Source organism: Passer domesticus, chromosome 3 (genome assembly GCF_036417665.1).
Source record: "Passer domesticus isolate bPasDom1 chromosome 3, bPasDom1.hap1, whole genome shotgun sequence".
NCBI classification, from domain to species: domain Eukaryota; kingdom Metazoa; phylum Chordata; class Aves; order Passeriformes; family Passeridae; genus Passer; species Passer domesticus.
The window spans coordinates 120992227-121005065 of record NC_087476.1 but is presented as its reverse complement, the minus strand read 5'-3'; the positions used below and the strand labels follow the sequence as shown (position 1 = coordinate 121005065).

General features: G+C 47.1%; 1 protein-coding gene across 14 annotated transcripts in view; it reads left to right on the top strand.

The window, feature by feature from the left end:
* The window catches only part of BCL11A (BCL11 transcription factor A), a 136879-nt gene extending 124275 nt beyond the window's left edge, over positions 1 to 12604 (top strand). For 10 of the 14 annotated variants that reach the window (XM_064415607.1, XM_064415606.1, XM_064415605.1 and 7 more), the window contains one exon: positions 2840 to 8482. In XM_064415607.1, the coding sequence (XP_064271677.1) occupies positions 2840 to 4845 (2006 nt within the window). In that variant the 3' untranslated portion in view covers positions 4846 to 8482. Of the gene's footprint in view, positions 1 to 2839; positions 8483 to 12029 lie in introns of those variants that run through there. The other 4 variants (XM_064415610.1, XM_064415602.1, XM_064415601.1 and 1 more) reach the window with 4 other exon arrangements.
* Positions 12605 to 12839: the final 235 nt, after the last annotated feature.

The window sequence follows — 12839 nt, the reverse complement described above, 5'->3', positions numbered from 1 at the left end:
ACTCGTCTTGTTGCTGTGGATTAGTGCCATAATTTTTGCAGTTTGGCAAGGCTGCACCAGACTGGAACGTATCTCTAGGTGGTGATATGGTCAGTCAATAGCCTTCATAATTAATCAAGCACTAATAGACAAATTAGAAATCATGTCTCCTCAGAGCAGGAGGTGGAGACAAATGGCTGGTGGATTTTAACTGTTTCGCTCCATTGTTTTTTTTGTCTGGTTTTATGTTGCTCCCTTGAAAATGGTGGGTTGTTTAGGGAAGTTTTGTACATAAACATGATTTTAAATGTAAATTATTATCTTGATTACCAAATAGTGACAGTGAATTGAAAACTTGTTTTTCAGAAAGCAAGCACATGAAGAATAATCTTACATTTTACACTCCACTAAGTCAACGTAGCCCTAATTTTGGCACGCAGGAAATCAATTCCAGTCTTTATAACAGTCGAAGATGTTATGAACAAAGTAATTTTGCAAATTATGGCAAGTAACACATTTATTGATGACTGTAGCTTAGGAATTTAGAATTTGTGAGCACTGTAATATAATAAGACTGCACTGGCAGGAGCTGAGTGAAATACAGATTATACGGTGAAACTGTAATGCATCATTTGCTATTAGTGGACTGGTAATAATTACCAGTTTCAAAGCAGCTTTTTCCATGTAATCTTTAGTCTCAGTCGTAACAGCCCTTCTCATTGACATTATGATTACACGAGCTGCCCTTATGATCTAGAATATCTAGTTGATGGGAATACTAAAATGTGGTAGCAAACGCTCGATGTTGTATCCTCATTATAAGATAAAATGCTATTTTCTCTGACCTGATCTATAAGGTAGAGAGGCAAGGTAGTGTTTCGTTGTTAGCTCCCACCATGGTGTTAAAAACGTCCACTTCAGTGTGATGAAACAAGATAATTTTTTCCCCCCTGAGCTCACAAATGAGCATAGGAATGTGAAAGTCCAATTGAATTTCACTCTAATTTCAGCAGATTTAAGTATTTATCTGTGCTCACATGCCTGGCACATACTAAACACAACAGTGCATTTTATTCCAATGCAGGCTTCAGAGTGAAACATTAAATATTATTCCAAGGGCTTTTAAAGTGATTAAAGTGTTAAATGCCTGCTGTAGATGATTGAGGCTCTTTGCTTGCCTGATTCAGCTTCTCAGGCCAAACGTAGAATAGCGGCAGAGCCGGGAGGCAGGGAGGGAAGCTGGAATGGAGCAGTACAGCCAGTGCTGGATCTCAGGATCACAGAATGGTTTGGGTTGAAAGGGATTTTAAAGATGCCTGGTTCTGTCCTGTATCCCAAGATCACTGAGGAGGAAAATTCTCACATGACACTTTTCCTCTCCTGCTCCCCTTGAGATGGGGAAAAAGATGGGCGCACATAAAGTGGTGTTCCCTTTCCTCATTCGCATTATTTGGTTTTTTTTTAATCTTCCTTTTCTTTGTATTAGGCAAATAGGGGGAACCTAATGAGGGCAACTCTCATTGCAGCCTGTTTACCCAAGAGAGATGGCTAACTAAGGAGCAGATTCCTTGGGATGTAAATGTTCAGTCAGGGCAGGAATATGTGGTGAAGGCCAGTACCACCCCAAGTGCTGATGCCCTTGGAAGGCTCCTGGTTTATCTCTTAGCTAACCTCAACGTTATTTTTATTTGTTGAATAATACCACTAAACAACAGCTCTGTGAGAACTGCTGAACAAGGCTGGAAATGAATTTATATCCTTCTCTTAGCTCCAGCTCTGGTTTACCGGCATTTAGCAAAAAGCATCCATATGGGGGTGGAAGTGAATTATTCGCAAAATCCCAGTAATCAATAAAGGCACCCTCACCATCACCATATCTCATGCCACTCTTCCCTCGCGGGCGGTCCTCAAAAAGTTATTCATCCCCCTTGTTTTGTCGTATATTAGAAGGGTCTGCTTTCTGCTGTCATTATTAGCCGGCTTTTTGTTTAGTTATTTATTAGTTGGTTGCTCTTTTATAATGTCCGTGTTATCTCCAAAAATAAATTATCATGAAATAGAGTTAGCTCACTACTTGCCAAAGTGGCATTTACCATCCTCAGCTTCTTTTCAGCGCGAGAGAAATAATGCGGCTCCGGCAGGGCGCTCGGCCAGGCCTCCTGGCCGGCCTCCAGCTCTTTCCCTGGCGGAGCTGCCGCTCTCTCTGTCTTCTCCTTTCCCTGTCCTGGGCTCAATTTCCCCCCCCTCCATTCCTTTTTATTTTTATTTTTATTTCTTTCCTTGCCCCAGAGGTGAATCTCTGCTAAGGAGCAGAAGTTGATTTTTAATTTTGTACACATTGTTAGTCTCAAAATAAGGAGGAGACTAAAAACGTGTTGATGCCCAGCTTGCTGGCAGTTGTGGTGCTTTGAACTGATCTGTGTGGAGTGCTTTTCAGAAAGGCATTGCTTTATTTTGTATTTATTTATCTATTTATATATTTATTTACATATTTATTTATGAATACTCTAATGCCTGTAGCCTCTTGCGACGTAAAAATCAACTGAGTTGGAGCTGGGATTGATTGACTTTAACAGATCTTGCTTTTCTTTGCCTGTTTTATTCCATGGTTACCCAACATGGTTCAGTTTTGAACCCAGAGCTGGGCATGGTGGGAGAAGGTGGATGTGCTTGATGTGGGTTTGGATCTGCCCCTCACCTCTTCCCATTCATGCCCTCTGCCTGTCCCTCAGCTGGGATGTTCCTTGCCCAGCTCCCAGCTGAGTGTCCCGGAGGAGGAGAGGAGGTTAGGCGGGGAGGCGAGCGCTCGCCCGCCGCTAGACGGCCGGAGATTGACGCTGCTTGTTGTGTTATTTTGCAGGTAAAGATGAGCCCAGCAGCTACACGTGTACGACTTGTAAACAGCCTTTCAACAGCGCCTGGTTCCTCTTGCAGCACGCACAGAACACACACGGCTTACGGATCTACCTAGAAAGCGAGCACGGCAGCCCCTTGACGCCACGGGTTGGTATCCCAACAGGACTAGGTGCAGAGTGCCCTTCCCAGCCACCTCTCCACGGGATTCACATTGCAGACAATAACCCTTTTAACCTGCTCAGAATACCCGGCTCGGTCTCGAGGGAGGCGTCGGGGCTGGGAGAAGGGCGTTTCCCACCCACGCCGCCCCTCTTTAGCCCTCCCCCGAGGCACCATTTGGATCCGCATCGCATTGAGCGCCTGGGTGCGGAAGAAATGGCTCTGGCCACCCATCACCCTAGTGCCTTTGACAGGGTGCTGCGACTGAACCCCATGGCGATGGAGCCCCCCGCTATGGATTTCTCCCGGAGGCTGCGGGAGCTGGCCGGCAACACCTCCAGCCCACCCTTGTCCCCGAGCCGGCCCAGCCCTATGCAAAGGTTGCTGCAGCCCTTCCAGCCCGGCAGCAAGCCCCCATTCCTGGCCACGCCGCCTCTCCCTCCTCTGCAGTCTGCTCCTCCTCCCTCCCAGCCCCCCATGAAGTCCAAGTCCTGCGAGTTCTGCGGGAAGACCTTCAAGTTTCAGAGCAACCTGGTGGTCCACCGCCGGAGCCACACGGGGGAGAAGCCCTACAAGTGCAACCTCTGCGACCACGCCTGCACGCAGGCCAGCAAGCTGAAGCGCCACATGAAGACCCACATGCACAAGTCCTCCCCCATGACGGTGAAGTCGGACGACGGGCTCTCCACTGCCAGCTCCCCTGAGCCGGGCACCAGCGACCTGGTGGGCAGCGCCAGCAGCGCCCTCAAGTCCGTGGTGGCCAAGTTCAAGAGCGAGAATGACCCCAACATGATCCCTGAGAACGGGGATGAGGAAGAGGAGGAGGAGGAGGAGGAAGAGGAGGAGGAGGAGGAGGAAGAGGAGGAGGACTTGAACGAGAGCGACAGGCCGGACTATGGCTTTGGGATGAGCCTGGAGGCGGCCCGTCACCACGAGAACAACTCGCGGGCTGGCGAGGAGGGCCGGGCGATGCCGGACGTCATGCAGGGCATGGTCTTGAGCTCCATGCAGCACTTCAGCGAGGCCTTCCACCAGGTCCTGGGGGAGAAACACAAGCGGGGCCACCTCCCCGAGCCCGAGGTGCACAGGGACACTTGCGACGAAGACTCAGTGGCCGGCGAGTCCGACCGCATCGACGAGGGGGCCGTCAATGGCCGGGGCTGCTCCCCGGGGGAGTCTGCCTCGGGAGGCCTGTCCAAAAAGCTGCTGCTGGGTAGCCCCAGCTCCCTGAGCCCCTTCTCCAAACGCATCAAGCTGGAGAAGGAGTTCGACCTGCCGGCCGCCGCCATGCCCAACACCGAGAACGTTTACTCCCAGTGGCTGGCGGGCTACGCCGCCTCCCGGCAGCTGAAGGACCCCTTCCTCAGCTTCGGCGACTCCCGACAATCGCCCTTCGCCTCCTCCTCCGAGCACTCCTCGGAGAACGGCAGCCTGCGCTTCTCCACGCCGCCGGGCGAGCTGGACGGAGGGATCTCAGGCCGCAGCGGCACGGGAAGCGGAGGGAGCACCCCCCATATTAGTGGCCCGGGCCCTGGCAGGCCCAGCTCAAAAGAGGGCAGACGCAGCGACACTTGTGAGTACTGTGGGAAGGTCTTCAAGAACTGTAGTAATCTCACCGTCCACAGACGGAGCCACACGGGCGAGAGGCCGTATAAGTGTGAGCTTTGCAACTACGCCTGCGCCCAGAGTAGCAAGCTCACCCGGCACATGAAAACACACGGGCAGGTGGGAAAGGACGTTTACAAATGCGAGATTTGTAAGATGCCTTTTAGCGTGTACAGTACCCTGGAGAAACACATGAAAAAATGGCACAGTGATCGAGTCTTGAATAACGAGATAAAAACTGAATAGAGGTATATTCGTACCCCCCCACCCCCATCCACACCGCCCCACCCCACCCCACCCCCACCCCGCATCCCTGTAGAGATTTTCTAGTCCCTTGTGATGGAAGTCATGGAAGCTAAGGATATTTGGAAAGTGCTTGTCACCAGCACACCCTGTTTATTTTCTTTTTGTTCTCACCGTTTGAATGCATGATCTGTATCGGGGCAATACTATTGCATTTTACGCAAACTTTGAGCCTTTCTCTTGTGCAATAATTTACATGTTGTGTATGTTGGGGTTTTTTTTTTTTTTTGGGTTGTTCTTTTTTTATTTTGGTTGGTTTTATTTTTTTAATTTCTTTTTTAAAATTTTTGGATTAGACAGCATGTATGGTATGTTATGGCTGTTTTTAAATTTTTAAATTGTCCCTGATTAGTTGCTGAGCAAACACGTCGCTGTTTCCAATTCCGTTCGGGAAAAAAAAAAAAAAAGGAAAAGAAAAAAAAAGAGGAAAAAAGAGGAGATGAGGAGGAGGAGGAGGAAAAAAAATAAAAAAAAAAAGAAAAGTGAAACAAAACCAAACCCGAGAGCAAACAAAACCGACCATGCTGCATACATCCTGTAATACATATCATGTACAGTTTTGTTTTGTGACGTGCAAAGGAAAGCTCGCTGTGGGTGACCCTCTGCGGACAGGACCGATAGCACCGAAGAAGCGTTGTGTTAGCCTAGATCGCTGTCTTAAACCAGTAAACCCACGATTGGAGACAGAGTTCCCCTTGGGAACACTAAAACAGGCCTTTAATTGGGAGTAACTGATCACCACCAGTCAGGAAGAGGTAGATTTCTCTTAGCATTTGATTTCAAACACAGCCACCCACAGAAATAATAATAATGATAATAATAATAATAATAATAATGATAAGTAACCGAGTGCCTTGGGTCTGTCACGGCCGATGCCGATGGCTCCTTTCTGCTCGTCCTCCACGCTGGGAGCCGCCCCGTGCCCCTCGCAACGCCGGCCACCTAGGAACGAAGAGGGAAGAGGAAACTAAGGAAGAGAAAGAGATGACCCGCTCAGTCCTAGTTAATCATCATTCTCCTCTGCCTTTTATTGTTATTATTAATTATTATTATTACTATTTTTTTTTAAACTGATCATACCAGTCTAAAAACCTGCTTGGCTCGTGGAGAGAGCTTAAAAAAAGATGTAGAGCCTTCCCCCCATCTGCCCTGCCCCAAACTTTTATTCCCCCTCCCCATCAATGATTAAATAGAATGTGAAACGTGCAGAGGCCCTTCAACACCATTAAACACACAATAAAGGAAATCCGTTTTATGAAGATATTTACTTTTAATAATATCTTTTATTGATTCTGGCACCAAAACAAATAAATCCGGAGCCACTTGGTTGTCAAGCTGACAATCAAATTATAAACTTTAAGACCTCGTGTATACCGTATAAAAAATAAAATAAAGACTGGCAATAATATTTTACCGAGTGTAACAGATAGAGGAGCAAAGAAATAAATAAATTGTGATTTATTAGCACAATGTGGTACTGTTTGCCATTTAAAACTAGAACAGGTGTATAAGCTAATATCGACACAGTGGTGATTAACTATGAACTCTTATAAGACTTGCCTTTAATGTGATGCTTTGGAAGAAGCAACAGGAAATTAAAAAAAAAAAAGGAAGAAAAAAAAGAAAAAGAGTAGCAGTATCTGTTTGTGCTCCCTAAAAGTTGTCCTTCATTTTTTTTTTTTTCCCATCCTCTGTGTGCTATTTGTGTTGACGTGGAAGAGGATTCCTTGTTTTATTCCTAAGCTAGCGCCCGCCCCGGTTGGTGTTCAAATAGCACTTGACTCTGCCTGTGATGTCTGTATCTTTTCTTTAATCAAAGGTACAGAGGTTGAGTATAAAATAAGACTGCTCAGATAGGACAATTAAGTGCGCTGTACAATTTTCCCAGTTTACAGGTCTATACTTTAAGGGAAAAGTTGCAAGAAAGCCGAAAAGAAAAAAAAAAAATTAAAAAAATGAAAATTCAACATACATTGATGAGCATAAAAAAAAAAAAAGAAACAAACCCACAAAACCCCACAAACTTTGCCAGCCATTTACTTGACTAATGAGCTTATCTTCTCGGACGCGACATTACAGCGCTGTGAATGGAAACAGACTCTACACTCACATAAAATGAATGATTGCTTTCACTCCTACAGTGCAAGGATTTTTTTTTTTTTTGTACAAAAGAAAAGGATTAAAAAAAAACCACCACAAAACCTTTTTTTAAATATAAATGTTAAGAAAATTTTTTTAAGGAAGAAAAAGAAAAAAAAAACCACAACACTTCATTATGTTTAGGGGGAAATTGTATTTTAGGGTTCATTGTCTTGGTGGTGTACAAGACTTGTTACTCATTTTAAAATGGTAGTGGAAATTCTATGCCTTGGATATACACAGCTCTTCAGGTTGTATAAAAACATGCATTGGGGAAAGGTTTTAAGATTATATAGTACTTAAATATAGGAAAATGCACACTCATGTTGATTCCTATGCTAAAACACATTTATGGTCTCTTTTTTCTGTATTTCTAGAATGGTATTTGAATTAAATGTTCATCTAGTGTAGGCACTATAGTATTTATATTGAAGCTTGTATTTTTAACTGTTGCTTGTTCTCTCAAAAGGTATCGATGTACCTTTTTTGGTAGTGGAAAAAAAAAAAACCACAGGCTGCCACAGTATATTTTTTTAATTTGGCAGGATAATATAGTGCAAATTATTTGTATGTTTCAAAAAAAAGAAAAAAGACAAAAAGACAAAAAAGGTGTGACATTGTACAGATCCGAGGCCATATAATGGCCCTTTGGGGGAAACCTGTTCCGATGTCACGCTGCTGGCCGTCACAGAGGGGTGTACATATCTTTTTTCGTTCTTTTTTCCTGCTGCCATACTGTATGCAGTACTGCAAGCTAATAACGTTGGTTTGTTATGTAGTGTGCTTTATGTCCCTTTCCTTCTATCACCCGACATTCCAGCATCTTAACTTCATATGCAGTAAAAGAAAGAAAGAAAAGAAAGAAAAGAAAAGAAAGAAAGAAAAAAAGCTAAAAAAAAAAGAAAAAAAAAAGAAAATAAAAAACCGTTTTGCAGTTTTTTTCATTGCCAAAAACTAAATGGTGCTTTATATTTAGATTGGAAAGAATTTCATATGCAAAGCATATTAAAGAGAAAGCCCGCTTGAGTCAATACTTTTTTGTAAATGGCAATGCAGAATATTTTGTTATTGGCCTTTTCTATTCCTGTAATGAAAGCTGTTTGTCGTAACTTGAAATTTTATCTTTTACTATGGGAGTCACTATTTATTATTGCTTATGTGCTCTGTTCAAAACAGAGGCACTTAATTTGATCTTTTATTTTTCTTTGGGTTTTTTTTTGGGGGGGGAATTATTTTTTAAATTTTTTTTAATTTTTTTTTTTTATTATTTGGATGACCAAAGGTCATTACAACCTGGCTTTTTATTGTATTTGTTTCTGGTCTTTGTTAAGTTCTATTGGAAAAACCACTGTCTGTGTTTTTTTGGCAGTTGTCTGCATTATCCTGTTCATACACCCATTTTGTCCCTTTATTGAAAAAATAAAAAAAAAACCTTAAAGTACACAGTGTCAGCTTCTGGTGTCCTCATTTGACACACGCTGTAGGTGGCTTCCAGCAGCAGGCTGTAGGGGAAGGTTTTGGGGGGCCCGCTCCCATCCCCAGGGAGCGCCCACCACCCAGCTTGGCCTTAAACCAGCCCCCTCTGCCCAGGAAGAGGATTTTTGGGCTCAGGAGTTCCCTGTCCGGCCAGTGGAAGGTGTTTGCAGTCTGGACCTGTAGCTTTGGGATTTTTCCCCCCTCTAGATCAGGAGTGAGCTGTGACCCCCTCACGGCGATAGCCTGCGGCACGCCCGGCCTTCACTCGCTCTGCAGCAGGGACTTCCCTCCCCGTGGGGCAGATCTGTGGCAGAAGAGGTGAGCAAACCGACAGCTCTGCAGCCCCCCGGGGCTCCCCCGTCCCCAGCTGCTTTTGGGGACGGGGGTGAAATCAGCTGCTGGCGCCAGGAGCTGATTTCTCTCGGGGGGCCGAGGTCTCTGGGATCGCACTGAGCCCAGCCCAAAGCTCCCAGCCCCGCTCCTGACTGGAGCTGGGAGCTCCCTTCTTTTCTCCCCGGGCTTTGATTTTCTTTTTCTTTTCTTTTTTTTTTTTTTTTTGGTGGGAATTGCAGGTTTCTGTGCATTGTCTCTAAAATCCAGAGTTCAGGTCCCCCCTGTCCCCCCTTAGGGGTCTGTATATGTTGTCAGTTTGACAAATACTGCATGTTGCAGCATCTCTTTACTTTATTAAAGCACATACCGCTGTGATATTGTCTCTTGCTGTTCCTAGTGTAATGGATTTAATACTATTTTTTTCTTTTCCTTTTTTTGATTTCTGTAAAACCTTCCAGTTGTTCTGTTGTCTTCTTGTGATGGCATCATTTGTTGCCCGTATTTTGCCCGGCGCCTTCTGAAGGGGAGGTTTGGAATTTTAAAAAAAGACAGAAATACCTATCTAAAGAAAAAAAAATATCATTTTTTTTAAGAGAGATTTGAAAAGAATGTAGTAAAACTCCATTTTAATTCTGGAAGACAAGGAGGGAAGGTTGTGTTGTCCGGGCTAGTGGGATGAGAGTGTGGGAGGGCTGGAAAGGTCCTGGCAGTGCCCCCTGAGCTGCGCTCCCCTTCGGCAGGGTGGTACCCACTGGCTGGAGCTGGAGTGGTGCCAGAGGGATCCCTGGCATAGGGGAGGCAGAGTCCCACCCCTGCGTGGGGAGCTCGAGGTGGCAGGCATGGACATGGGCTGTTCCCTGGAGGGCCAGTGTCCGCAGGGATGTGCTTTGCACACATCTTTTGATCCTGTGCCACGAAATACCTGTGCAGAGTCCGCTCCCTCCCTCCCTGTCCCTATTTTTATTGCTGGTTGTGGTGAGACCATGGTGGAGGTGTTTCCTAGAGGACTGGGGTTAGCTGTGACCGGGGTTGAGCGTAGCCTGGGTGTCTTCTAGAGCGGGCTCTGTACCCTGGGTCCGTCCTGTGGTGGTTGGCATCCCACTCCCTTTCCCTATACTGTGTTTTACTTAAAAAATAATTGTATGTAAAAGTACCTAGGCAGGCATCTGCAGGTATCCATATACAGGCATCACTAGGTAGACCTGTGCTGCTACAAGATTAACCAGCGGAAAGCAAACGATTGACTTTATCGAGCGTGTGATTCCCAGGTTTCCCAAAGCTGAATTTTCCAGGTTTCCCAGAGAGGAACGAGCCCGGCGGGTGTGGCACACAGGGCAGGGGAGGTGGTTTGGAGGAAGGAGCGGCGGGAGATGCGGCTCCTGCTGTAGGAGGAGTTGTGTGAGCAGCGGCTGGCGAGGGCGTAGCTTGAGAGTGGCAGTACCCTGTAACCTCCACACGAAAGCAGGTGCTCATGACTGTGGTGTTTTATTGCCAGGGCAGTGAGTCAGTGCTGTGATGAACCCACTGAAGTTTGTTGGGTTGGGGCATGGATGTCCCAGGCCCCACCATGAGCTCTTGAGCTGCTTTGGCAGCTCTTGGCCTGCGCTCCCTAGAAACGTTCCTGTGCAACAAAGATGTCTCTAGGAATGAGTGATATTTGGGTAACAGCGTCTATTGTTAAAATCTCAATCCCTGTTAACTTTTGAGGGGGAACGTGGGTTTATGGCATAGACCCTTTAGTGTCTAATCTCCTCCAAACAGAACGATTATTGTAATGAAGGCGCTGAAACAGTATCCAGAATTTAGGCTACAGGTGTTTAATATTGTTTTGTTTCCAAGGGCTGAGATAATACAGGAATGAGATACCGTTTCTTTGCTTGACATTCAGGAGGCTGTGGCGTATCTGATGAGATACAGTTTTGGGGTTTATCTTAGTGTGGAATTTGTACCCAACAGAAAAATGATACCAGCTGCTCTCTTAGATCCCTCCTTCTCTTTTTTCCTCCAATAAAGGTTGAAACCCTCTTCTGGCGGATGCATGGACAAATTGTAGTATTGACTAGGAGAGAGTGATACTGCCCGGAGGGCTCTTTGCCAGAGCTGCTGAAGAGATGCTGCTCCTCGAGCCCAGATGCTCGACTGCTGGTTTCCAACGAGCCACAGGGATGCAGGAGGGACAGGAGGCGTGGGGGAACCCCAAGGTTTTGTGCCCCTCAGCAGGACTTGAGCTTTGCAGTGGTGGTGTGCTAGTGGCCGGGATGGCTGTGCTGCTCTTGGCTGCCTTGGAAGTCCCAGCTTTAATATTAGCCTGGAAACTGTTGGGCTCAGACAGGAGCAGCAACCAGCCCTCCCTGGAGGGAAACCAGGCACGGCGCTCTTGTCTTCACAGGAGACACTCCAGCTAACACCCACTGAAGATCTGGCCTAGGAAGGAGCTGGTTACTAGGTCCTGGTGGCATGTAGTAGCCCTTTAACCACTCTTTTAAGTGTTAATGAAGTAAATTCCATGGAAATCAGCTCCCCACTGGGCTGCCAAGGTGGATTTTGAGGAGTGTGTTGATGATGTGGTGGCCTTGTCAGTGGAGTATCCCATAGCTTGTCGTGTGGGTAGCGTGGTGCTGGGGGATCAGGCCGGAGCAGGGGCTGGGAGCTGGGAATGGTTGCTTTCCAGTGCCCCATCCCATGCTGCTGCAGTGGATGGCTTTGCTGGGCGTGGGCTGGGGCTGTGCAGCTCGAGCTTTGCTGCTGCGGCGTGCGCGTCCGTGCCGCGCGACATCCGCCGTGCTGGGAGCCGGGAAAAGCCCTCGGTGAACCACCCGCCGTGTGCCGTGTTAACTGTTCCAATGGCTTTAGCAGGGCCTTCAGCACCTGGGGGAAGACCACGAGGGTTTGGGAAAGACTAGGAGGAGGTTTGCAAGACAGGCTGGCTTGGTCCCTGCCCAGTAAAGCCCAGAGGTTTTTCTTCCTAAATGATCCCTGTGGTGCCTGCGTGGTGCCGAGGATGCGGGAGCGTGGCCTGAGAGAGGAAGGGCTCCGTCCTGCCGTATCCCCTTGTGGCAGCTGGGTGTCCTAGTTGTTAGAGACAGAAAAGAGGCAGAAAGAGAAGTAGGAAAAGGGGATGACTCACACCGTGGGCCGTGTCACACCTGTTCTCTCCTCTGTCCCCATGCTCTCTGTAGGTTCGGCGTACCCCCCCAGCTGGCGCAGCGCCCAGGGAGCCCCGGATGTCTGGCAGTTTTCGGATGGAAGTTCAAGAGCACTTAAATTCTGAAAGGAGGTGAAGCTGGGGCCGGCGTCTCGGCGTCCGGAGGTGGCCTCTGTCCTGCATCCCCGGGAGAGCCTGAGGAGTCACCCGCCGACAGCAGCGCTCCCCGGGCTCCTCCTGCCTGCAAGACTATCGTATTTATATTTTGTAATAGAGTACAACACTTCTTTGGGGTTGGTTTTTTCGGGTTTTTTGGGGTTTTTTGGGCTTTTTTTTTTCTGTTCATTGGTTTCTTTTTTTCGTTTTCTAAAAACAAACAAATGAAAAAACCCCACCCACCAAGGTCAAGGGCTTAATGATGGCTTCGACTGGCTCCTTTCCCCATGGAAAAGACTGTCTTGCTCTCGTGGACAACCCGGCCTGTTGGTTATCCCCGCAACGTGCCATTCCTCGGGAGGCACATCTGATGTGATGAATTAAAAATAAAGCAAAACACAGTGTAGGTCTGTGGGTGGGTGGGAAATTGCCATAATAAATGTTGGAGCTTTAGGTTTTGTTTGCTCTGTCTTTAATTTTTAATGCTAACAAGGGCCAGACGGCTGGTGTGACTTTGTGTTCCCGTTCCGGCTGCAGACAAGCAAGTGCTGGGTTTTCACTGGGGATGGCGTTGGCACGAGGAGCTGCCTGGCCCAGCAGACAGGACAGACCTTTCCTGCAGAGCTAGGCCGGGAGTTGGGTTTAGGACTGGGCACCCCGAGCCACCTCTGGCCTTTGTTGATGCTGA